We start from the raw sequence: 27,613 nt of genomic DNA on the forward strand, positions 1-27,613 counted from the left end.
AGAAGCATCTTGGGCAACACTGCTACTGGATTAGCTATTTACCACAAGGTAAGGTTTCTAATACACTCGTCTACTACTCTGCACTTATTGACTCTCTTTGCACTCACTTGTCCAGTTGGGTACAAAACGCAACGCAAAGTCGTTAACTTTAGCTCTTTGGTGTCACGTGGTGTATTTGGATCGTTTGCTTGTTTGAGTTTGTTTTGAAGTCTACCTTATGCACAGAAAGGTTAATCGGGACTGGACCTACAGTTTAAAGTGGGATCCGAGCCCACCGGGTATCAAACCCGGGATCCATTGATTACAAGGCAATGACGTTCACGCTACGCTATCGGACGGGCTCATGGTGTATTTTGGTGTCTGCACCGTTTGTACTGCGTTCTGGAGCGGTGTACAGTCATGGAAAAAAGTTCTTCCCCACAAGGCTTTAATAGGAGGAAGTAATGCAGGAGGGTAGGCAACACATATTGCACCCTTCGATGATCGGGTGATTTTGCCTGTCTGAACACCGAGAAATGTGTTCCACGCGAAGGTCAACATGACAGGAAAGCAAAGAGGGTCACGTGACTATTGGTTACGTGGAGTGTTGTGCTTCTCCACGTCCCCAGTTCTTGATCCACATTGCAGAAAAAGTAGAGCTGCATGCAATATATGAAAATAGGTTGTTTTCAACTACACGCTTAATTATGATTTTCCCAATTGTAAATCTATCAGACGTGTCTCTCGGGACAGTCTTTTACTTTGAATTCCTGTTTGTCATAGGCGTAACTTGACGGGAGCACAAAGGGCATTTGTAACCCCCCCCCCCCAAATCAGGTTTCTTAAAGCTGATAAAACATGCATTAAATACTATGATTTGACGCGTCCAAAAAAAGTATTATATTAAAAGATTGTTCCCAAATACGTAGATAGCAATTTAATACTTTGAAAGTGTCTCAGATTTGTTTATTATGTCACATCTTAGTGTGGCACAGGTCTACTACAAAAGTGGAATTTCGTAACAGAAATATGAACCCACTCCTTTTATTTCGTAGCCGATTTCATCTTGAAACTGAAATTAAGAATATTAGTTAACAATGTCATTGGTAAACAATAAAAAAATGTGTTAGACCCAATTCTTTAATACCTTATCATAATCTTTATCGCAAGTTTAAATTTTGTTGTAAGTCCACTTTATGCAAAAAAAAAAAAAAAAAGGCAAAGTTCTCACCTGTGCTTAGCGCTACGCCATGAAGGCGTATAGGGGGTGTGGGGGTAACGCCCCACACTTTCTTGATTCGTTCGTGAGTGGGGGGATGTGATCAGCATCACGCCCCTGACCGCCTTTACCCCCAGGGTTTCCCCCAGGTACCCATGTCATTCGACGCTGTGTGGGCGCCGGGGCCGCTTCCAACGTTAGAAAAGTTCCCGGGCTTGAACCGGCCGGGGATCGAACCCGGGGCCTATAGCATGGTAGTCAGACGCGTTACCGACTGAGTCACCGGCACAGATAGACTAATCTGAACTGCATACAGTTTAAAGTGGGATCCGAAAAACTATGTGCGATCACCTGGTATCGTACCCGAGACCCCTTGATTACAAGGCCTTACCACTACGCCATCAGTGAGGCGCACACAATCTTTGTATTTCGACCTTTTTAAACCTATATGTATCATATAAGAGGTTGTTTAACGTTGCTATGCCTCTATGGATTATATTTAGCCAGTATTCGAGCACATAGCGTCAGGTTTCATAGAATATAAGCTTCTCTTCCATGTTTATGGTTTCCTGTCTGCAGTAGAAAAACTGGCAGGTTCCCATAGCTTTTCTTTCAATAGTCTTCCATTGGTTGCATATCATATCACTCAAATTTGATTCATTCGTTTCGAACACAATCCCTGATGGCGCAGTGGGATCGTGGGCGCCTTGTAATTATGGGATCCCGGGTTCTATACTCGATGGAGGAACATAGTGGTTCGGATCCCCCTTTAAACTGTAGGTCCATTCACGATTAGCCTAACAGGACATAAAGTGGACTTAAGACACCAAATCAAGCAACCAACACAAACCCGTTATTGTCCTGATTATCGAATCCAGAACCTTCGTCGCGAATAACATAAGCAGGAAGACAACGTGAAATAACCGAACAGAAACAGAACCTAAAACCTACATCGGATAGATTGGATTAAGTCGACGATACAGCACGGGTTCTGAAATGAAAAAGAATACGAAAGTTGAAGGACCTCTATACGCACCCACTTTTCCTCCACTCAATGGGGAAGATATCCTTCTAGCTGAGAAGCCTTTACGTAGGAGTGCCCTGAGGGAACTTCAAGGCCACGACGATAAAGTGTTCTACGTGCAATGACGGGACCAAAACATACGGCCTATAGCTATGTTCTTCCTTATTTCGTACGCCATTGATAACTGGAACACGTGACCTCGTCTTTGGTAGAGCAGAAGCCTGCTTGCTTGCCACCACCTTTCAGGTCAGTGACCTTCGCCCGTAGTCAGCAAGAGTGAATGACTCACCAGATACTTGTTGTCTGTGAGGCTACACAAGAATAGATATGTATTTCGTTAGTGGCTGTAAGTATTGTTTCATCTGCAGTTATATCAGTTAACATTTCAATAGTTTCATGTAAATTAGTTCTCGAGAGTGAACGTTTTATCTATTTGAACGGGGGATTTTTATACAGCCTGCATGTATTATTTTTTCCTGAAACAAGAAGAAATTCGAAGACGCAAAAAGAGTTGTATAAGAGTAATTAACAAAAGGAAAAAAGAAGAAGAAAACGAAAATGTAAATGCTGAAATAAATTATGGTAGAGATCGAGTGAATAACATTTTGTCATGGGGCCTCCTCGATGGCGTAGTGATAAGGTCGTCGCCTTGTAATCAGTGGATCCCGGGTTTGATACACGGTTGATGCACATAGTGGTTAGTATCCCACTTTAAACTGAAGGTCGAGTCCAGATTAGCATATCTGTGCACCAAACCAAAACTAAGAAAGAAATTGTCACAGTGTAAGAAAATTTCATGTTCAACCAGATACGAAACAAAAGGGAATAATATATTGCAGGTTGGAGTTCACATCTGTAGCATCTAACCAGCACAATTATGAATCGCAACATATCGTATCAGATCCATTTTTATTATACATGTATGATAATATAAGAGAAGTAGAGGAAAGAGAAAACCAAGCGAAACACGGACGCCTTCTCCAGAATTTCAAATCTCGTTACATAAGGTTCTGGTTTGGAGTCCCGAACAGGCATGACTTTCTTGTTCTTGCCCTTTTATCTGCTTCATTTCATCATAATTCATCGTTATGGTTTACCTGCAGGGGAAGAATAATGACAATAATTGCCAATACAAAGCCAATGACAAACAGAACAACTCGATTACGGAGGTGCCAAGAAGAAACGAGATTTGACAGTTTCTCCGTCTCTCGGTTTGTCGAATTGAAAATTGCTCTCCCGTTCTCGGTCTCGATTAGTTAAATATAGAAATCGAAAATGTATGTGAATGAATATACATGTATTTTATATATTCCGGTTTTGTAGGAGATTTCGTGAGAGATGAAATAAGTACTCTTCCATCGTATTTATTTTTATAATTTTTATTCCCTGTTCGATGATCGCGACGATAAGGGCGAGTGACCATTACATGAAATTGATGACGAAATAGTCCAACACCCCCGATAAGGACGGTACTCAAACCCGGGAACTTTGGCGACGATATCGAATGTCAATCACTTAATGAGCTTGACTACCGAGCCTGCTTAATGTTGTTTCTGTCAGGTAATTCGTAATAACTGTGAATATCCCACATTCACTATCATTTGCTTCATAATTTATCTTATTGTTGTGATTAACCTGAATTCAAAGAATTAGTTGAAAGGCAAAAATGCAAGATTGAATGTCTCTGATGTTACTTTGTGCCGAATAATATGACGTGGTATTATGATATGAATTTATTAATCATATAATATGCCTATTCATTCCATTGATTGATCCCAATTGAGCACACAAAATATGCTATAATGTCCACTCCATGGAGGAGTGGTTAGCACAGCGCGCTACGATGCCATGGGTCCCTGGTTAGAATCTCGACTTGGGCGTGGGTGTCCTTGGTAAGTGTCCCTTCATCAATTTCATCATAGCATCACTCATCTTCATCGTCGCTATTTGCCAAAAGTGAAAGAATAGCAAATCTAAATAACAAAAATCCAATCAAATCGAACATCTCTACCGATTTAATTCTATACGGTACCGAATTCCCACTTTATTACTGCATCTTAAGTCATTTTACAGCATCTCAATTGTTTTCCGATTCGAAAACATTTGGAATGTTGTTTTGTGCAGTTGATTGTGCATTGTTTCTTTGTTTGGATTGTTTAATTAACGTCGCATTAATTAGTTTTAGACCAATCGTGACGGGGGAAGCAAGAGCACAAAGGAAGCGAAAAAGACAAGGAAGAAACCACGGCTTTCTTTAAAGATAGCATCCCGTGAATACAACTCAAGTGACTGCAGAATATTATGAATAAGATGTATTTCGCTTTTTCCTTTTATTTCTGTTTCAGTTATTTTACTTCGCTTTTCTTCTACCACTCGCGTTACTCGTGTCGGTGAGGAAGAATTATAAACTCGTGAAATGGACGATGGTACAAAAAAATATATGCCTCTCCCACGGTTCGAAACTGTCAGTACAAAATATTGTCTTATTTTTAAAATTTACGGGCAAATATGGTTTGTCACGTAGCAATTTTCGCTTATCTCTTTCTCAAGGGGTTCCATTGCCTCTCTGATGTCGTAGTGGTAACGTCTTCGCCATGTAATGAAAGGCTTCCGAATTCAATACCAAATAGAGAGGCATTTGGTTCGGATCCCATTTTAATCTGTGGGTCCAGTGCATGAACTGGACTTAAACAATTAACGTGTGGCATGTGGTCTGTGATGAGAACCATCATTTCAGCGAACCTTCTTGACAATAACTCTAATATCACTTGAAAAAATAGTATTTCCTTACGAGTAGCTCTTGTCAACAAACCAGTTCCTGAAATTTTCTTCTGGAGGCATCGTAGCACCCAGCTGTTTGTTGTGGCTGGGGCACGAGTCATGTGACTCATGCTATCAAAGCTCAATCCTTCCCGAGAACTCAGAATCACCAGGCAAACTTAAGCGAATATTTTGTTATTTGGGTTGCATAAACAACAGGCTTTAAGACGTTACGAAATTCTACGTCCCGTGGGCCAGGTATTTTTTTCTAAGACTGTATAGTGTGGTGTGTGGTTACGTGCTGACCAATCAAATGAACATTGAAAGGAGTATTGTTGAATTATCTGAACTTGAACATCGCTATTCCTGCGTACTTTGTCTACACCCTGTCTCGACAATCTGTGGGGAAAGGCCGCGCATGACGGTAGAGAATGGGAGAAAGCGAGTATGCGCTGCAACAAACAGCTGGTAGCTGAGTTTTTCCTACTAAGCACTCACTTTCCTTCTCACGCGTTCATTGGTCGAGCCCTCTCGAGTCCCTACTTGCGCAGAGACTTGTTCTCGCTTGCTTGATCCAGGGACTCCCGGACAGAGTGTAGTTAGTTCAACACAATTTCCTTGCACCAGCCTGACACTGTGATGCACCTGCACTACACCTAGTGCTAAAAAGTACAGGGAACTTCAATGGGCTAATACTACAACTGCTGCTAGTATTACAAGTTTTGAAATTTAGACCGTGTCCGAAAGGTGCAAGACCGAATTTGAAGCGAAGATTCTCTGAGAATGGTCTCGCAATTCATGTTGAAGCCTTGGACTGGAAGTGAAAGTTTTTCGAATTGCACTTCGACTGCAGCGACAAACACGATCAGTAGATAAAACTAAGGACACACTGTTTTCCCGCGTTCTAAATATTTGTTTTTCAGCATAGATATCACATAGCATTTTAAAACGTTCTTCTACTCACGTTTCCACACATTAGAAGCACTACAACCAACATCTGGCTGACTTTCGACTTCCGTGATTTTAAACTAATGAACAACGAGTGCGGGAAACAAGTATTCAAGCTTACAACGATGCATGCCCCATGCTACGGTCTCGATATGCTCGTTTAATTGGCGCTTTCGAACTGAACTAGGTGACGTCACTTCCGACAAAACCGTACTTCAAGCCTGGTTTTTGGATCTTTCGGACAGAGCCATAACAACAGTCGCTGAGTGCTGGACGCACGATCTCACACTTACGGTCCCAGGTAATAATGAAATCGGGAACATATTACGTTCGTCTGTTTTAAGGAGTGTACTTTTCACAAATATTAATATGTACGAATTCATATAAAATTTAAAATATGTTGAAATTCGTCAATTTATCATAGTTTATTATAAAAATAACCATCTTTCTATGAACTCGATTGCTTGATTTCGTCGAAACCGCTTTCGATCTGTTTACTGGGAACGTCATTGACTTAAACCAGCCTTCTTGTTACTGAGTAAACACAGAAAAACTAGATCAAGTATTAGGGTTTGAATAATGCGTAGAATCAGTGAATGCTGATTCAAAAACGAAAATGATTGAAAGTAGTGAGGAAAGCTTCTGCATAAACAACCAGGGTGAAGTCACTTTTCTTTGCACTAGCTAGTTTCCGAGAACACGTGTAAAGTTCAGGTGTTTGTCTTCAATCGACAGAGGTTTACCGTGAAAATGTGTTTCCTTTCCATTGCTTTGAATTGCAAACATCGCCGTCGGAATCTTTGAAGTTGGAGGTGTTTTTGAGAATAACTTTTGCAAGCTCAAATCCAGTCGCGCCATTTTCGTATTCGCATAAATTTCTGCTGCTTTTTCGCAATATTTCGCAGAGAATGGCTTTCCATGAAAACATGGTTTCAAACCAGTCTGTTTTCCATCAAGCAGCATGGTGTATACATTAGGAAAGAAAGGTGTATAGGCCAGACATGCTCAAGAGTCGATTGCTTTGTTTATATACGAACTTATAAAGGGAAGTGACTAGGGATTAGTCTACTGTATGGCGAGAACTATTAATTTTTGTTAATTTATGTTACGCAATTCCATTGTTGGAAATAAAACTTTGCATATATTGAAATTTTGCTCGAACTGAAGTGGCTTGAACCACGTGACTGTCATTTTTTTTATGTAACACTCACAATTTTATTATGATAAAAAATCTTTGTAAAGAAGAAGGGTATGTCATTGTCACTGTCACTTTTATAAGATGTAGTATTATGGGATATAGCGGAATGTATGAAAACTCGAAAGTTGATTTCTGTGTTTTATTTATCACAAATTTACAGATTTTGTGTTTGTGTTTGTAAAAAGAAATCGAACATTAACAACCAACTTCTGAAGGCAGTACTAAAAACGAAAGAGAAATATATTTACAGTTGACCTTATCGTTGCAGTTCGATAGGTCTGGTTCGCCTTTTCGGTAAACATCGCAATGCCGAACACTTTCAACCCGGAAAAGTGCACTCTTGCAGGCAAACCCTGCTCTGGCGTCTGGAACTAAAGCCAGTAAAATGTACTACGTCAGGATATGTCAAACTGGATGTAGTAGACACATTCATTAATGAGGACGAGGATCGTGGCTACTTTGGGGAAATTTAACGCATGTCTTGACATTTTAAGTTCATATTCCGGGATTAAAGTGTGCATTTTCTGCAATTTGAGTGCATTTTTTGGACGTTGTGTGCAATATTTTAAAATTATTTTTCCTGAATACGCTATATTAATATCATTCACTAAAAGAAGAGAACAGGAGTATCAGAGTGCGAATTATTACTATTATTGTATGTGCATCGAGATTTTCTTTGTTGCACCTTCAAGGCTCATACTTTCTGATTAAAAACAATGCTCCATTGTTGCTTTCCCGCACCTCGCTACCACAGAAACCCTGAATTAGACATGTCGTTCTCTTACATTGACATAAAGATTAATACAATGAACTCTCCATTACTGCAACATGCATTACTTCAATCAGCAATGGGTTACCTCTTCAGTTTCAAAACACGGAGCGTAGCCTGACCTTGCAGCACGTGAAAGTAAGCAACAGTTAGAAGTGATTAAGTTAATTATTAGCAGAACAAAATGTTGATGGTAACAGTTTCATAGATCGGAGACACATTAAAATCGGATATTTTGTGTTTCGCATGATTCGTACTTACCAATTGTGTATTGCGGAACATAGTTCAAGGTGCCATTATGCTTTTTACACGAAAACAAACTCAATTTTTCACATTCTAAGTGGTTTTTTTTTTATTCCTTTCTTCGCTTCCGGAACACACAATATAGCGGGCACATCTTGACTCACATTGTGGGTATGCAGTGTTTCAATCTTCTGCACCGAAAAATACCTACTATCGTGTTCGTCACCGGTGAAAATTATACATTATGCACGGGTAGCTGACGGATAGCCCCACGAACCATTCACGGATAGCCCCACGAACCGTTCACGGATAGCCCCACGAACCATTCACGGATAGCCCCACGAACCATTTGCGATAAAGTTAGGTTAGGTTTGGTTACGTTAGGCAAGCATAGTACAAAAAGGGGGGTTGAAACACTGACAGGGGCTTACGTCATCAAACGTACGCAGCATCCGGTTGTCGTAGGGCAAGCAAATGAAAGCAATGGCAATTGTGAATCGGTGAGTTATTTCTCTTAAAAAATACATGTTTTCCCGGTCAAATATATTCCACGATGAAAGAAAATACCTCGATGAATGTTGTAAACCTTGGAGAAACTCATTTCCGTAAGTAGTTTTTTGTGTAAAATTGAAGAAATGTGTCTCCGATGTATGAAACTGTAACCAATGTTGATATTATTATTAATACTCCTCGGAGAAAAAAATATTTAAGATGTAATTCATCAGGAACTTACGGTAACAGTGTAGCTTCGGTCTGCCGAAAAGTTGTATTTATTTCTGATGGTTCGATTCCAAGTGGCATGTGACATAATTACAGGCAAAGTAAACAAGTAAAAAAGTGAATATATTACATACGCAGTGACACAGTGTGAAGTAGGTATTCTAGCCTGATTCTCATTTGTGCCTGTTAGGATTTTCTAATGGTATAGGGAAGGGAGGGGTATGCGCATCACATGTTCACGTTTTTTACTTGATTACTTTGCCTGTAATTATCGTCATCAATTCTTAATTTACCCAGTACTGTGCGGTAATGCGACGGCAGACTGTTATTCTGGGACAAGCATGTGACGTTTTCGATTAGCAATGAGGCTCGTACCAGTGTACAGCCTGAACGGTGCATGCAACGTTGAAAATTCAAGCACTCTTAGATTGAAACTAATCTATTTCCAACAAATTTCCCCTCTTTCCATTTTTCGTTATGTGTACTAATAACGGAGTTCCATACGGCACCCGACTTTTGAATCACCCTGTATTTCTCATAACTGGGAATGTAAGCATAAGCTTCATGTACGATAATTCAAACAATATTGTAGTTCATTTCTGTTAGACTTTTACTTTTGAAATGTAGGAATGTGTCTATTAAAATAATGTTATCATGCAATACCTAACCTTTCCTAGCCTAACCTAACCTAACCTAAATTTAACATAACTCCGGATCCCATTGACGTCCCATTTCTAAATTTTGTACAGTTATTGAGTAAACGTATGACACACAATTTTCTGGAAAAAAAATTAAGAGACCCGTTTTTGAGAAAATGGCTACAAAGATTTCTTTACACCACCTTCACTTTTTTTACCTTGACATAGGCATGCTATATATCATGTGAAAGACCCCTTCAAGACATTTCTAACGCCGTCCGAATGACTTCTATAAGTGCCCTGATTGCCGAAATATTGCAATTTAAAGTTAACAAGATGTTGAAAAAATGGTCAAAACCGAATATTTTGCATATTTTTTTTTACCTCAGGTGGCCCTTTCAATATGCCAAATTTCAAATGAATCAAGAAATGTAAGCTTGAGAGCCTTGTAGATTTGACATGGAATGACCCAACTAACAAATATAAATACAATCGCTGTTGGCTACTCATATCAACAACACTAATGTATACTTGTACATCATGAACAGCATAGTTACCAGACACAGCACCTTATCTAAACACAGGGCCTCTCCGATGGCGTAGTGGTAGCGTCGTCGCCTTGTAATCAAGGGGTCCCGGGCTCGATACCTGGTGGAGGCACATAGTGCTTCAGATCCCACTGTAGGTCCAGTCCCGATTAGCCTTACGTAAGTGGAACTTAAAACACCACCTCAATAAATCAATCATCTAAACACAGTGCAAAATAATGTAATAAATAACATGACATGATGCACATTAAAACTAACATTGACACTACAGTAGACATTATATATATATATATATATATTATTTTAACATACAGGGTGCTTCATAAGTGTGGAAACACTAACACGACGTGATGTACAGTCACCGACAATAAAAAATGAACACCTTAATCCGAGAAACACTCGCTTCCCTGCAAGGCCTAACTCTACGATGATGGTAACAGTTGCCATTGAAAATTTGCTATTAAAATCCACTTATCCTGTAGAGTTAGACAACACACATAACACCTTGCAAGGAAGCGAGTACTTCAGGATCTATTAGGTGTCTATGACACTACAGTAGACATTATATCTATCATACTTTAATATACAGGGTGCTCCATAAGTGTGGAAACAACAAATATGGATAGAGAAATACGAAATAAGCTTCCCTGTACATGATTTACGAACGGGGAAAACTGTTAGCAAGAAGGCGACTATCTTGGTATTTCCTTCATGTTTTTAACGTTAAGTTGGCCATTTAGCATCAAAATGGCTAGAATGCAACGAAAAGCACGTTGGTGTGCTTAATTTTAACATAGCTTCAACTATTATACTGCTTGAACCCTAATGGTTTTCGTGGTGAATAAGTGTGTAAAAAAAACTGTTTAAAAGAAGAACGGATAGGGAGAACACGTACAGCACCTTACTTAGTATTCCGGCAGTTTGTTTCTTTATAGATACAGCATATTTGTGGAAGATACAATTAAACATACAAGTGTATCAATATACGCTGTATAAAACACACCTTATTACTAACTTCGTTGTCCGTACAACAAATTGTTATAATTTATATAAGGCAAACCATTACATACCTACATGCATTAACGAGAGAAAATTTTAAATCCCGCATGTTTCTGCACCCAAATATCTGGATCATTCTTCAACTTTCTGTATTAAACATGGACGGTTTTTCATTTATCATAATATATTTGCAGATGGGACTCGGAACAGGAAGTTGGATGCTAAGCATGGTAGCCCTTGCAGCCTGCTTGTGGTCAGTGCCCGGGAACGGTTACATACTCGACTACTCCCCCGGGAAGCGGTCCTTCCTGGACAAAGAGTGCCTGGGAGTCTACAACGAAGAGATCTTCGAGGAGGTGGACCAGGTCTGCCGGGATTGCTACAACCTCTTCAAGGAGCCTTCCATCCATAGGCTTTGCAGGTATGGAATACGGGAAAGTACCCAAATTTCTCCCAATTTTGTTTATTTCACATAAAATCAACTGCACTACACATGACAAGTAAGTATCGTTCTAAACACGACAAACATTATACTAAGTAGCCTATAGATGCACAAGATGTCAACAGGAATGTCAGCCAAACAATATGAGAAAACCTTTTTTCTCACAACAATACGAAACTAGTAATTACCTAAAACGGCTCCAAATTTCGCCCATTGATGTTTACATAAATATAGTTATAGCATAGGCGCCGACTCCATGGGGCTTGGGGGGGCTCGAGCCCCCCAAATAATATTGCTTAAGAGGATCTAATGTATTATTTTGCTTCTCTTGTAAAGTTTACTCTGATTTGTTCCACATGAACTTAACTTTAAATAGACATTTGAAAAGTTCTAGACCATCAACTTTGGGGGGGGGGGGGGCTATGACCAGAGACAGCCAAACACATGACTTACTACCCTATGAGTATTGTCAACATTTTTACTAAAAATAGTTTCAAAAGAAGATGTGCATGAACAAGGAGAGTGGATCGGACGTTCGGGCTACAAATGGGTCTCGCATGACATTCAGAACGAGATCATTGATATATTACGGACATCTGTTTTACGCTCTGTGGTAACAGATATTATAAGTCGGGAATATTTTGCTATTATGGTTGACGAAACTTGTGACATATCCATACGTGAACAATTTACATTTTGCATTCGAAATGTAAATGAAAATTTTAACATTTTTGAGGAATTCATGGGCTTTTACGAGATTCCGAACACTAAGGCCAAAACTTAAAAAAGGGAGGAAGTGAGTCATTAATTAATTAATTTCAGTGATCAGAGCCCCCCCCCCCAATAATTTTGACAAGTCGGCGCCCCTGAGTTATAGTACTATTTACAAGTAATGAAACCAAATAATAAGAAATATATAATAATAATATCGTTCTAAACATGTAGCTGAAAAACCCCGGTGTGCGAAATTAGACTTCTAAGCAAAATTTGGTTAGTTTCCTCTATATTGTTTGAAGATTTCTTTACCGCCATGACCATCCTAAGACATGAGGATAATTTGAAATGCAGAATCCTCATGGAGGAATCCAAGGCCTCAACCATGTTTTATGATTCAAACTGCAAACACAAGCCGTTCAATAGCGCGTCAAACGATAAGTATACTATACAGAATGTCGCCGTACAACAACAAACTTGAGCGGCTCAGGATTAAAACTTGATAGCTCACAAATGTATGAAACTGAGAATAATGCAGGGGAAAGTTCGTCCATTACATTGTGGCTCATGGGTTACCCAGATGTCCCCTTGCGTTTCTGGCCATCATCAGCCACTGAAGGAACTTAATTCACCTTTCTACAGCAACAAGAGAGTGTGCAGCAACTGTATCCAGTGTTAACCTGAATTTGAACGGGCTGTGGGTTATCAAGTTTTACTCCCGAGCCGCTCAAATCTGGAGGTAAAGCGCGTTGAGTGGTCGATCCACTGAACTAAAATAACACGGTTTAGTTCTGGCCCAGCCATTCGTTTGTGAGTGCTCCCTTATAAATTTCGTCTAAGCCAAAATTAAGAGAAAAGCAACGCAAAATAAAATACAACATAAAAAATTGAAACCGATAATAAGGAAATTAATAGCAAATTCATATTCGCGACCCATTTTTTGGCATTTTTAAAAAGTTTGTAGTGTTTGTAAGTGTCTATTTTCGTCACTTTTGGTCACTATTTGCCTGTCTATTTTACACGTTCTTATAGTGCCTATAAATCCATTCAATTATAATCAATCAAATTAATAATAATATGTCACGCGTAGGTATTGCACTAAGAGAATTTTCTATGGTTGTAAATTGAAAAGTGAGTCACATTGAGACACGTCTATACTATAAAAAGTTGACGGGAGAAAAGACGATCCAAGACCAATTCCAGCTGCCATCCAGCTACCGTTAAAAGGACTAAGACCGTTGTTCAAGCATTAACGGCCATTACGTAGTTAGCCTTATTAATGTAATATTAATGATTCAGTTTTCAAAAATATTTATTACACACACACAACTGCAAAATATAAACATTATCTACAAGGGTTGGATAAAAAGTAATGGCAACACTACTGTCCCGTGAAAGGGGTGAGTCACAGCGCCACAAGCGTTTCGTGGCTGATAACGGAATGTCAGGCGAGGAAGTATAGTGAGTGGGAGCGATTGTATGTTATTCAGTCAAAAACAGCAGTGCTCTGAAGCAGAGGACGAGAGTGCAAGCACCCTAACAATATGTTTAGGCAAGAAGAACAACGTCTCTCAGGCAGACGGTCAACGCAGCCTACTTCTGCACCTTCTTGCAACACCACCTTCGTCTCGCATTAAGAAGGAAGCGACGGCACGGTGTCCCATCATCCTGCTTGACAATGCAAGGTGTCACACTGCGAACAATGTGACGGCGCTCCTGCATAACTGGTAGTGGGAGGTACTGGAACATCCGCCGTATTCACCGGTATGAGACCGTGTGATTACGACCGTTTTGTCAAAATGAAGGAACCACTGGGCGGGAAGCAGTACGACACGCGCGAAGCCATCTTACGTGCTATAGGGCGGTCACTGCGGGACATCGACAGAGATGGACGCGCTGACGGTGTACGACGCCTTCCATACGTGTGACAGAAGGTCGTAGAGATGAGGGGCGATTACTTTGAAGGAATGTAACACGTACTCCTCTGCCAATACAGTCAAGTACCAATTATACCAGTGTTGCCATTACTTTTTATCCAACCCTTGTATCTCTATGCACGATATAATATTCAAATTTAAATGAAAAGTGGTTGTGTTCTGTTTTCGTAAATTGACAGGAAGACTGTTAAATTTTAAGGGTGAAATACTGTAAAATTTACCGTAGCTTCTAACTGTGTATATTATCAGTATGGAATTTGATAAACAAAATACAGTTAACTTTTTCGAATAATCAGACCTATACCCTGTATATCTAGAAGGGGTGGAGGAAGAATCCCCCGTGTAGATATTGCATCCGCATCTCTGTTTGCAAATTTTGGCCGTTAGGACTAAAAGTTTGCAACCACGGAGAGTGTTACAGGATGGAAATACCAACATCTACGTTTATTGAGATAAAATAACAAAAAAAAAAAAACTCATATCAGAAATCCACCTTGCAAGTTTGTTTTCAATCTTAGTATCTTAGTAACCTTCATTTCCCTCCTCCTTCTTCTTCTTGGATGCAACACTATAGAGAGATGATAAAATATCTAGAGAAGATTCCCCCATACCCTTTCAAATTCAATACATAATAACTGCTGTTGTCGAATTCATATCAGCGTCCCTCTTTATGTATTTTACTAAATAAAAAGGGCTATTGTATACAGAGGTTTTAGTGCACTTTGTAAAAATTGTAAAAACTGGAGGAGATGATTTGACGCAACTTTTATGTAAAATTCAGTTTTTAGGAATTTCTAAAAGCCACAAAACACGTCACATAACGAAATGAAAAAAATTGCAAATACTAAGGCTTAAAAAAAATAAGAAAGTATAAAATAGAAACATATAATAGGGAAATGTGACATCAAGAGTCTTAAGATTGCCCCCGCCCACCCCCAAAGAAAATAACTCCGCCTACCACTTCTCCGAGTGACGTCAATGCATCAACCGTGATGTTGCAGTCAGTCGTCTAGAACTATCTACGCCTTTGGAGATCTAGAAATCAAGAAACGAAGGACAGAAAATGTCAACCTCATGTTACACTTGTCCTTCATGCTATGTTGATATGACGCACGGATGAAGTCTCCCTTCACAGCCGCTGATATTACATTGTTATACCATATTCTTCGCTTTGCTATGAACAAATGTTTGGAAGTAAAGCCTTGGTTTTTGTTTCGGAAATTTTATCTGTAACCAGCTACTTTTTAGGAAAAAAAATCTTTACACAAATAACACACATTGTTTGGAATAACCAACTCAACTTTTTGCTTCTCAGAAGCCAAGATTGTGCCTATCCAGCGTACACTGTTCCACAGATTGTCCAGCCAATATAATAACCTGACAAGTCAAATAGATATATTTCATAATCGGGCACGTTTTAGAAGACTGTTGACTAAAAGCATGCAAGTCTCTTAACCATATGTAAGTTTAGTACATTTAATTAATTTTGTTATTTTATGCTATAATTTTTGTTGCTATTTTCTGTTGTTAATATGTTCCAATGTAAAATTGCTAACACTGTGTTTGGAATCTTCTATTAAATAAATTAAATAAAAAGAGTTGCCAAAAACCCTAAGCGAACGTGTTTTGTTAATTCAGGCAAATAAGTTTTTCTGTGTACTTACAAAGAACAATGTTTTCAATTATTTCTTGTGCAATTTAATTGTAACACTCCCCCCCCCCCCCCCCCACACACACAGGCCAGGGAATAGAAGCGCCCGATCTTTCCAGGGCACAGATAGTTGCGGACATCCACACTGAAGTGAAGTTTATACGTCGTATCTCGGTACGCTGACTACGGTAGGTTCCCTATATCAAATTGTTCAGTGGTGCATCACCACCTATTTCCTCTGTGTCTGTCTGTGTGTGTGTGAAAGATAGAGAGAGTGTGTGGTTGGTGGGCACAGCGGTCCAGGCGGTAGGCGGATTGACACTGACAACTACGCAAAATAGGTAAGATCATGTTTTTTTACCAGAATATGTGCCTGTACAAATCGGCTCTACGGCGCACCCAGCTTCTAAATGGGTACCTGGAGTTAATCTTGCAGGATATAGACGACCGGACTGCGGTGATGATCATTGAATTGAATTGAATTATTGTTTTAAGTCCACTTTCCGCACAGAAAGGCTAATCGTGACTGGGCCTACACTTTAAAGTGGGATTTGAACCACTGTGCCATATGCCTCTCCCGCGTATCGAACCCTGGACTCCTTGATTACAAGGAGACGACGTTACCACTGCACCATCGGAGAGGGCCGTGGTGATTATCATATTGCATCATCTGCAAATACCTTGTGTGCCTTCATGACATGTTGCAATGTGCAAGAGTATATTTACATATATATGTGTGTGTGTGTGTGTGTGTGTGTGTGTGTGTGTTTTGTGTGTGTGTGTGTGTTTTTTTTATCAAACTATAATTATTTTGTTTCAATTTTACAACATGCCGCTTTCTTCACACGAAGGCAATGATAAAGTTTATGTACTCACCTATCCTTGGAGCGCCAAGTTTTAGTATTGAAGTGCCTGGATTGTCACCTGCAACAAATAAATATATTTCTTTTAAATATTGGAAACATTTTTCGTAATTTCGTCGTCTTCTTAACTGTTTTTGGATAATTGAGAAACATCCTGAAAACAATTACATTTTTGTTAAGGCTTTAGAACTTTATCATCGATAGATAAAAAATTATAATGGCAAATGAAAAGCAAAATTATGGAAAACTTACAGCACCCAACGTAGGTATCGAGAAAACTGTATCAAACAAATTAAAATATAGATGACATAACAGAAATAACAATTGAGTCAAGCATCTGTAGATACTTAGAGGCTATATTATATTAAGGGAATTAACTACACTTTAAATTCAGATTCAAAAAGAGAAAAGACTTTGCTCTCTCCTTCTACATAGAGCAGCGTCTATAACACGTCATCAATGTCAAGGAAATGGTGCATTGACAACTTCTGTGAAAACTATAAATTTACACTCTACGTTTAAAGAAACACATTTCAGTCAAATATTAAACTGGTAAAAACCAGTTCCTCAAATGGCACTGTTTTCATTGGAAATTCCATAGATCCTGAGATGGCACTGTTTTCATTGGAATTTCTAGAGTTCCTGAGATAACACTGTTTTCAATGGAATTCCCATAGTTCCTGAGATGGCACTGTTTTCATTGGAATTTCCACACTTCCTGAGATCCCACCGTTTTCATTGGAATTTCTATAGCTCCTGAGATGGCACTGTTTTCCTTGGAATGTTCATAGTTCCTGAGATGGCACTGTTTTCATTGGAACTTCCATAGATCCTGATATGGCACTGTTTTCATTGGAATTTCCATAGTTCCTGAGATGGCATCATTTTCATTGGAATTTCCATAGTTTCTCAGATGGCATTGTTTTCATTGGAATTTCCATAATTCCAGGATGGGAAGACATTTCACTGAAATATCTAACTGGTTAAGATCAGTTCCCGAGATGGCACTGTTTTCATTGGAATTTCCATAGTTCCTTAGATGGCAGTTTTCATTGGAATATCCATTGCTCCTGAGATGGCACAGTTTTCATTGGAATTTATACAGTTCCTGAGATAGCCCTGTTTTCATTGGAATTTTCATAGCTCCTGAGATGGCACTGTTTTCATTGGAATGTCCATAGTTCGTGAGATGGCACTGTTTTCATTGGAATGTCCATAGTTCGTCAGATGACACTGTTTTCAATGGAATTTCCATAGTTCCTGAGATGGTACCATTTTCATTGGAATTTCCATAGTTCCTTAGATGCCAGTTTTCATTGGAATATCTATTGTTCCTGAGATGGCACAGTTTTCATTGGAATTTATACAGTTCCTGAGATGGCCCTGTTTTCATTGGAATTTCCACAGATCCTGAGATGACAATGTTTTCATTGGAATTTCCATAGATCCTGAGTTAGCAATGTTTTCATTGGAATTTCCATAGTTTCTGAGATGGCACTGTTTTCATAGGAATTTCCATAGTTCCTGAGATGGCACTGTTTTCATAGGAATTTTCAGATCCTGAGATGGAAGTGTTTTCATTGGAATTTCCATAGTTCCTGAGATGGCAGTGTTTTCATTGGAATTTCCATAGTTCCTTAGATGGCACAGTTTTCATTGAAATTTCCATAGTTCCTTAGATGGCACTGTTTTCATTGGAATTTATACAGTTCCTGAGATGACCCTGTTTTCATTGGAATTTCCACAGATCCTGAGATGACAATGTTTTCATTGGAATTTCCATAGTTCCTGAGTTAGCACTGTTTGCATTGGAATTTCCATAGTTCCTGAGATGGCACTGTTTTCATAGGAATTTCCGTAGTTCCTGAGATGGCACTGTTTTCATAGGAATTTCCATAGTTCCTGAGATGGCACTGTTTTCATAGGAATTTCCATATTTCCTGAAATGGCACTGTTTTCATTGGAATTTCCATAGTTCCTGAGATGGCAGTGTTTTCATTGGAATTTTCAGATCCTGAGATGGCAGTGTTTTCATTGGAATTTCCATAGTTCCTGAGATGGCAGTGTTTTCATTGGAATTTCCATAGTTCCTTAGATGGCACTGTTTTCATTGAAATTTCCATAGTTCCTTAGATGGCACTGTTTTATAGGATTTTCCATAGTTCGTGAGTTGGGAAGACATTTAACTGAAATATCAAACACGCAAAGATCAGTTCTTGAAAAGGTACTGTTTTCATTGGAATGTCCATAGCTTCTGAGGTGGCATTGTTTTCACTGGAATGTCCATAGTTCCTGAGTTGGGAAGACATTTCACTGAAATATCCAACTGGTAAAGATCAGTACCTGAGATGGCACTGTTTTCATTGGAATTTCCATAAGTTCTGAGATGGCACTGTTTTCCTTGGAATGTCCATAGTGTCTGAGATGGCATTGTTTTGATTGGAATTTTCATAGATTCTGAGATGGCACCATTTTTATTGGAATTTCCATAGTTTCTCAGATGGCATTGTTTTCATTGGAATTTACTTAATTCCTGGGATGGAAAGACATTTCACTGAAATATCTAACTGGTAAAGATCAGTTCCCGAGATGGCAATGTTTTCATTGGAAATTCCATAGATCCTGAGATGGCACTGTTTTCATTGGAATGTCCATAGTTTCTGAGATGAAACTGTTTTCATTGGAATTTCCATACTTCCTGAGATGCCGCCGTTTTCACTGGAATTTCCATAGCTCCTGAGATGGCACTGTTTTCATTGGAAATTCCATAGTTCCTGAGATGGCACAGTTTTCATTGGAATGTCCATAGTTCCTGAGATGGCACTTTTTTCATTGGAATTTCCATAGATCCAGAGATGGCACTGTTTTCATTAGAATTTAGAAAGTTCCTGATATGACACTGCTTTAATTTGAATTTCCATAGTTCCTGAGATGGCGCTGTTTTCATTGGAATGTCCATAGTTTCTGAGATGGCACTGTTTACATTGGAATTTCCATACTTCCTGACATGCCACCGTTTTCATTGGAATTTTCATAGCTCCTGAGATGGCACTGTTTTCATTGGAATGTCCATAGTTCGTGAGATGGCACTGTTTTCATTGGAATTTCCATAGTTCGTCAGATGGCACTGTTTTCAATGGAATTTCCATAGTTCCTGAGATAGTACCATTTTCATTGGAATTTCCATAGTTCCTTAGATGGCAGTTTTCATTGGAATATCTACTGTTCCTGAGATGGCACAGTTTTCATTGGAATTTATACAGTTCCTGAGATGGCCCTGTTTTCATTGGAATTTTCATAGCTCCTGAGATGGCACTGTTTTCATTGGAATGTCCATAGTTCGTGAGATGGCACTGTTTTCATTGGAATGTCCATAGTTCGTCAGATGACACTGTTTTCAATGGAATTTCCATAGTTCCTGAGATGGTACCATTTTCATTGGAATTTCCATAGTTCCTTAGATGCCAGTTTTCATTGGAATATCTATTGTTCCTGAGATGGCACAGTTTTCATTGGAATTTATACAGTTCCTGAGATGGCCCTGTTTTCATTGGAATTTCCACAGATCCTGAGATGACAATGTTTTCATTGGAATTTCCATAGATCCTGAGTTAGCAATGTTTTCATTGGAATTTCCATAGTTTCTGAGATGGCACTGTTTTCATAGGAATTTCCATAGTTCCTGAGATGGCACTGTTTTCATAGGAATTTTCAGATCCTGAGATGGAAGTGTTTTCATTGGAATTTCCATAGTTCCTGAGATGGCAGTGTTTTCATTGGAATTTCCATAGTTCCTTAGATGGCACAGTTTTCATTGAAATTTCCATAGTTCCTTAGATGGCACTGTTTTCATTGGAATTTATACAGTTCCTGAGATGACCCTGTTTTCATTGGAATTTCCACAGATCCTGAGATGACAATGTTTTCATTGGAATTTCCATAGTTCCTGAGTTAGCACTGTTTGCATTGGAATTTCCATAGTTCCTGAGATGGCACTGTTTTCATAGGAATTTCCGTAGTTCCTGAGATGGCACTGTTTTCATAGGAATTTCCATAGTTCCTGAGATGGCACTGTTTTCATAGGAATTTCCATATTTCCTGAAATGGCACTGTTTTCATTGGAATTTCCATAGTTCCTGAGATGGCAGTGTTTTCATTGGAATTTTCAGATCCTGAGATGGCAGTGTTTTCATTGGAATTTCCATAGTTCCTGAGATGGCAGTGTTTTCATTGGAATTTCCATAGTTCCTTAGATGGCACTGTTTTCATTGAAATTTCCATAGTTCCTTAGATGGCACTGTTTTATAGGATTTTCCATAGTTCGTGAGTTGGGAAGACATTTAACTGAAATATCAAACACGCAAAGATCAGTTCTTGAAAAGGTACTGTTTTCATTGGAATGTCCATAGCTTCTGAGGTGGCATTGTTTTCACTGGAATGTCCATAGTTCCTGAGTTGGGAAGACATTTCACTGAAATATCCAACTGGTAAAGATCAGTACCTGAGATGGCACTGTTTTCATTGGAATTTAAATAAGTTCTGAGATGACACTGTTTTCCTTGGAATGTCCATAGTGTCTGAGATGGCATTGTTTTCATTGGAATTTTCATAGATTCTGAGATGGCACCATTTTTATTGGAATTTCCATAGTTTCTCAGATGGCATTGTTTTCATTGGAATTTACTTAATTCCTGGGATGGAAAGACATTTCACTGAAATATCTAACTGGTAAAGATCAGTTCCCGAGATGGCAATGTTTTCATTGGAAATTCCATAGATCCTGAGATGGCACTGTTTTCATTGGAATGTCCATAGTTTCTGAGATGAAACTGTTTTCATTGGAATTTCCATACTTCCTGAGATGCCACCCTTTTCATTGGAATTTCCATAGCTCCTGAGATGGCACTGTTTTCATTGGAAATTCCATAGTTCCTGAGATGGCACAGTTTTCATTGGAATGTCCATAGTTCCTGAGATGGCACTTTTTTCATTGGAATTTCCATAGATCCAGAGATGGCACTGTTTTCATTAGAATTTAGAAAGTTCCTGATATGACACTGCTTTAATTTGAATTTCCATAGTTCCTGAGATGGCACTGTTTTAATTTGGATTTCCATAGTTCCTGAGATGGCACTGTTCGCATAGAAAATTCCATAGTTCCTAGGATGAAACTGTTTTCATTGGAATTTCCATAGTTCCTGAGATGGAGGTGTTTTCAATGGAATTTCCATAGTTCCTGAGATGGCAGTGTTTTCATTGGAATTTCCATAGTTCCTTAGATGGCACTGTTTTCATTGAAATTTCCATAGTTCCTTAGATGGCACTGTTTATAGTATTTTTCATAGTTCCTGAGTTGGGAAGACATTTAACTGAAATATCAAACAGGCAAAGATCAATTCCTGAAACGGTACTGTTTTCATTGGAATGTCCATAGCTCCTGAAATGGCATTGTTTTCACTGGAATGTCCATAGTTCCTGAGTTGGGAAGACATTTCAATGTAATATCCAACTGGTAAAGATCAGTACCTGAGATGGCACTGTTTTAGTTGGAATTGCTATAGTTCCTGAGTTGGGAAGACATTTAACTGAAATATCAAACATGTAAAGATCAGTTCCTGAGACGGTACTGTTTTCATTGGAATGTCCATAGCGTATCAATCCCTAGAATTGTATGTTTATTTTATTAAGTCTCTCTGAACGCTTCATGTTGACCAGGGCATTCACTTGTTTTTCTCAGCTGTCTCAAGCCTCTTAGGCATGTTTACAATGCATTGTGTTGTGCCATGCAAACCTCCTGAGCATTCAGGAAACAGGTAACACTTCTGGTTATGGTGTCAGCGGTTTGCATGGTAGCAATTATAATAAACACGATTCGGCGATTCGGCATCGAGGAAGAGCTCGATGGCCAGGGAATATAGAGGTGAGACAAGCTGGGAAGTGACTGGACTTTGGGAATTGAGTTGGTAGAGAGAGGAGGTCAGCAAGACAGATGGTCGATAGTGGAAGCACGCTTTGGTCAACAAGTTAGAAGCTTACAGAGGACTTCGCTATTTTCATCCAGCTCAGAGACTTCAGTTAGACAGGTAATTATCCTACACCCAGCCATGATACAGGTTCAACGGTTCACAAAATCCAAATTTGCCTTATGAGCTCTTAAGAAATCGTTTCCCAGGATTGTCCCATGTTCAAAATTTGGAATCATCCGAAAAGGATGGGTAAAATTGCGGCCGTTTATTGCAAAAGTTAATAGGACAATCTCTTTAATTTCAATTTGTTCTTTTGCTACTCCCCTTATGGCCGTATGAATTTTAAAACGTTTGGCGGTTGAAGGAATGCCTCGATCACTGGTGACGGATACTTGGCTTCCGGAATCCACGAGAAGTCTCTGACGTTGTCCCCCTAATACTGCGTTAATATAAATTAATTCCTCATAGGGGAAAGTAGAGACTGATATCTGTTTGCCAACGAAATCTGCGCATACGTCTCTTCTATGGGCAGTCATTGTTCGTTTAAAGCCTCCGTGTTCTGAAAACAAGTGGCTGCTGTGTGATTAGGGTAATTACAAATTGAGCAACGTGGTCTCCCCCGTTGCTCTTCCCTGTTTTCCTGGTCTCGCCCTGCTGACACGATAGTTCCTAAGTTGGGAAGACATTTAACTGAAGTACCCAACTGGTAAAGATAAGTACCTGAGATGGCACTGTTTGCATTGGAATTTCCATAGTTCCTGAGATGGCACTGTTTTCATTGGGGTTTCCATAGTTCCTGAGATGGCACTGTTTTCATTGGAATTTCCCAAGTTCCTGAGATGGCATTCTTTTAATTGGAAATTCCATAGTTCCTGAGATGGCACTATTTTCTTTGGATTTTCCATAATTCCTGAGTTGCTTATTCATTGCTTTTACGTCAATGCATTTGTCTCCTAGCGGAGGTGAATTTATAGTGAAAATATGTTTGTTCCTTGAGAGTGGCACTTTCTAAGTGGACGGTATTTCCGCATCCTCCCCAATTTTAGCCCTAAATTCTTAATTCCACTCGTAAGATATTTCATCATATCAGAGAAAAAAGGATGATTACTATACTTCCTATTCAAGAGTGGTATCGTTTATTTGATACTTACTTTATTATGTTAGTGGGGGTTTTCTGAAGCACGAAAAGCTACAATCTTTCGCCGCTCCCCACTGTTGTGATTTGGACGTTTATAGTTATGGCACACAATGAGGCAGAAAGGAACTCAAAAGAAAAACCCTTCAGCAGCTGCTTGAAATAGTTGCAACATTCAAAATTGCCTTTTACGAATGTTATAGATTTTGTGTTATTGACATGTGCATGTCCCAACGGCAAATCAATCAGTAACCTTAGTACGAGTAATATAATTGATTGACATGATTGATTGATTGACTTGGTGTTTTAAGCCCACTTTATAAACAGGAAGGCTAATCGGGACTTGAGCTACAGGTTAAAGTGGGATCCGAACCACTGTGTGCCTCCACCGGGTATCGAACCCGGGACCCTTCGATTACAAGGCAACGACGCTACCATTGCCCCACCGGGGAAGCTCAGTAATATAATTGGTAACGAGATCTATTATCTCCTTTGTGAGAGCACTTGCAAAATCTTTGTATTCAAACAAGGTTGTAGCTGCTCATAAAAACAGATGTATCGTAGTTTCTTGCTGTGGTTCATTTGCTCATTGTAGGAAAAAAAGTACTTACACTCTTTACGAAGTAATAATGTTAAATGTAGTATTTATACGTATATCCAGCGAGTTAAAAATAAGTGTAGATTTTATCGGGTATTTTGTACTCTTCATATGAATAGTAAGTCTGTGATATTATTCCACTCAATAATGGTTTAGGAATATAAAACAATATAATTATTGTGTTTGCTTGAAAGATTCGTGCCTTTTGTATATGATGGAACAAAATGCAACATCTCAGTGATTTATCTTTGAATCTGACCGAAAAATATGTCACGGATAAAATTATACCATTGCAAACTACTAAGTGTATACCTTTTAGCCGATATTAGGTGTCCCCCCCAGAATTTGATTCCGAAATATGTAGCCCCCACTTATTTCAGACTGGCGCCGTCACTGTTTGTAACACCACGCTTGGTGTTATTTTACACCATCTTTTCCAGTCTCGTTAGCAGTTCATTTCATCTCATTCTTTGTATTTTGCAGGGAAGACTGCTACGCGTCAAATTACTTCGCTGGATGCATGGAGGCGTTGCAACGCAACACCCAGACGGAGGTGGCAGACATGGACAGAAAGGTGAAAATTCTTCGTGGAATCAGAATAGGTACGTGTTCTCTTTTACCCGCTATAAGGGTAGGGAACGAGGTAAAGAGTTAAGAATAATACTAAAATGCTTTTAAAAGCACCAAAGGAATTAGTAGTCGCAAGTCGCAAAATGCAACTAGAATTTTTGGTTTTGCGACTACGCACATTCTTCAGTCGCCACAGTAGACTCTGAACTTTCAGCGACTTGACAGAGGCTGCACGACCGACAGAGCAGTTCCAAAATTTTTAACCCTACGTCTGTTACTTTCACTAGAGCCCGGACTCTTTCATATCTAACTTTCGATCCTATATGTATCAAAGTGTGGTAAAATAGGTAACTTCCAAAAACGTGTTGCAACTTTAACACTTACCTTCTATTTATTTTATACATCACTTTTCACTTGTCGAATATTTCAGTATACGATAACATATACGCGTATCTACAATGTTTTGTAACAAAATGACACTAGAGATAAATTTGGGACAGCTTTTGAACTATCCTCTAGGAGCTTGCACTAAACTGCAAATGCTATGAAATATACTTGTATATATTGTAATTTTAAATATTTGCCAAAGTGACAATATTTTTTCTTTTTCACACATTGGTATTTTCTCTTTAAATTGTGGTGTAATTTGGCGACTATTTGTTTTCTTTAGTCTGACAACTAGGTTTAATGTATTAGAAGCTAAGTAGCGCCTACGTGTCAAGCTTCAGTTTCGAATACTGTTTGAAACTTTGCTAAGTACATTCCTTACAGACAGAAGAAGTTCCTAAATCGAAAACCTACGCTTGATATTTAAAAATGAAAATAACATTGAACAAGGAAATTAAAAGTTGACTTAATTCAGAATACGCATGTTACTTTTATATCTATGAAATTTTATTCCCTCGTCTAATATCTAAGAGAAACATAAATTACGAATTTTCTAAATCAAAATTTTGTGCCCAAAATGGCTGAAACAAGAAGTGAGTGGAGAAGGTTACATAATACTGAGCTGCAATAATCTACATTAATTTCCTAGGCAGGCCATGTGGAACGCATGGCAAAGAATAGAAAAAATGTCATGGTCCTTAATGGGAAACCTAATGGTAAGAGATCTGTAAGGATAAAGAAATATGATAATGAAGATGATCTACAACAGTCTGTTTTCAAACTTCAATCAATTCTTACAAATTATAACATGAACAATTCAGAGGATAAAACAAAGTAAATGGCAATAAATGGTAAAAAAAACTTTCTACGGTGAAAATAGTGATAAACGATAAAATAATTGGACAGGTAAGACTTTGTGTATTTGGGAAGCCAACGGTTCGAACACCGAAAAGATGTTGAGAAAAATTTAATAAACTATAATAGATTAATTGGAATTTTGAAAAGAGGTTTTGGAAAACAAATTAGAAAATAAATCCAATTTAAATACCATAACGTATATGGTACCGAATATTCGTCAACGTGATAAAACTACAATAAATTGTTCACAATTGAGATTTTTACGGTCTTTAAGTGGAGTAACCTTACGAGACAAAATTAGAAGTGAAGAAGTCTGAAATAAATGGAAGGTCGAAGCAATGTCAAACAAAATTCAGAAATATGAGTTAAAGTGGAATCAACAAGTTCTGAGGATGCCAGATAGGCGTTTGCCTCGAAAATTATTAAATTACAGGTCAAAATGAAAAATAAATTTAGGAAGACTACAGCGCCAAAAGAATGATCAACTTTTGTACTCTCAGAACAAGAAGAATAAATATGTAAGCAATTTCAGAGTAAATTCTATTCCTGATATGTAACCATTTGTGATGCGAACTGTGCATCAGAGAAGGAATAACTTATGAGGTTGGTTCTGCAATCACAACGTCACGATACAAATTTCTTCATATTAATGATAAATATTTATTTCATTATCAAGCAGTTGTATGATGATGATAGTAACATACAGAGAAAAAGCACCAACATAAAGTTTCATCAATTCTCGTTCCAGATTAGCACCATGTCACTTTCATCGCCAAGGTTCCTCTTCAACCCAGAATATGATGTATAATACCTAAAACAATGTATTGGTTGTTCATATTATATCAGAAAACAAACTGACTGTATATTTTGTAAACCTTACTGTAAAATTGAGTTAAAAATAAAAAAATATCAACTTGAAAATAATCAAATGAAAAATCTTTCTTATTCCCAGGACCATCAAAGACAGTATAAATGCACAAAAAAATAATCATTTCAAATAAGAAAATTATCAAAGGTTACTATGTCATGAAGGGGAGGAAATAATCATTCAATCAAATATTAATATGTTTATTAGAACTTTCTTTTACTTAAATTGACAATGATTTGTGCTATGTTATGAACAATTCGAACGCACAATTTCGTATCATATTTTAAAATTTGGTTCTCTTATCGATTAGCAGGCCTCCACGATAGCATAATTGGATCTATACCCATTGGAGGCCCATAGTGGTTCGGATTCCATTTTAACCTGTAGGTCCATTCGCGATTAACCGGTCTGTACACAAAATGGACTTAAAACAAAAACTTTTTATCAATTAGCTTATCTGTATAGAAAACAGACTAAGAAATATCACGACATTGATGATGATAATAATATTAACTGATTTCTTGAGTAAATTAATTCTCGAAATTAACAAGTAATTAGGACTCATTTTAAATATGTAAG

The 27,613-nt window shown here is 38.4% G+C and overlaps 2 protein-coding genes across 3 annotated transcripts in view; one reads left to right on the forward strand and one right to left on the reverse strand.

The window, feature by feature from the left end:
- LOC145979571 (ion transport peptide-like) lies at window positions 1–26,983 on the forward strand. Its single transcript, XM_083112545.1, has 4 exons — window positions 1–48; window positions 11,240–11,466; window positions 24,835–24,953; window positions 26,915–26,983. Exons 2-4 carry the CDS (start codon window positions 11,240–11,242, stop codon window positions 26,917–26,919), a joined length of 351 nt encoding a protein of 116 aa, XP_082968671.1. The 5' UTR covers window positions 1–48; the 3' UTR covers window positions 26,920–26,983.
- The window catches only part of LOC145979567 (peroxisomal leader peptide-processing protease), a 606,981-nt gene that overhangs the window by 247,378 nt on the left and 331,990 nt on the right, over window positions 1–27,613 (reverse strand). For both annotated transcript variants that reach the window (XM_083112540.1, XM_083112539.1), the window contains exon 3: window positions 16,666–16,713. The gene's annotated coding sequence lies outside the window, so the exon portion shown is untranslated. The remainder of the gene's footprint in view (window positions 1–16,665; window positions 16,714–27,613) is intronic.

This window comes from Lepisma saccharinum, chromosome 26 (genome assembly GCF_977018435.1).
Source record: "Lepisma saccharinum chromosome 26, izLepSacc3.1, whole genome shotgun sequence".
NCBI lineage: Eukaryota > Metazoa > Arthropoda > Insecta > Zygentoma > Lepismatidae > Lepisma > Lepisma saccharinum.

What these genes read in the sequence shown, in the direction of transcription:
- LOC145979571 (XM_083112545.1), top strand. Translation starts at nt 11,240, where the DNA reads ATGGGACTCGGAACAGGAAGTTGGATGCTAAGCATGGTAGCCCTTGCA. An exon ending in TCCATCCATAGGCTTTGCAG is followed by an intron (nt 11,467 to 24,834) that starts GTATGGAATACG and finishes TGTATTTTGCAG; the next exon opens with GGAAGACTGCTACGCGTCAA.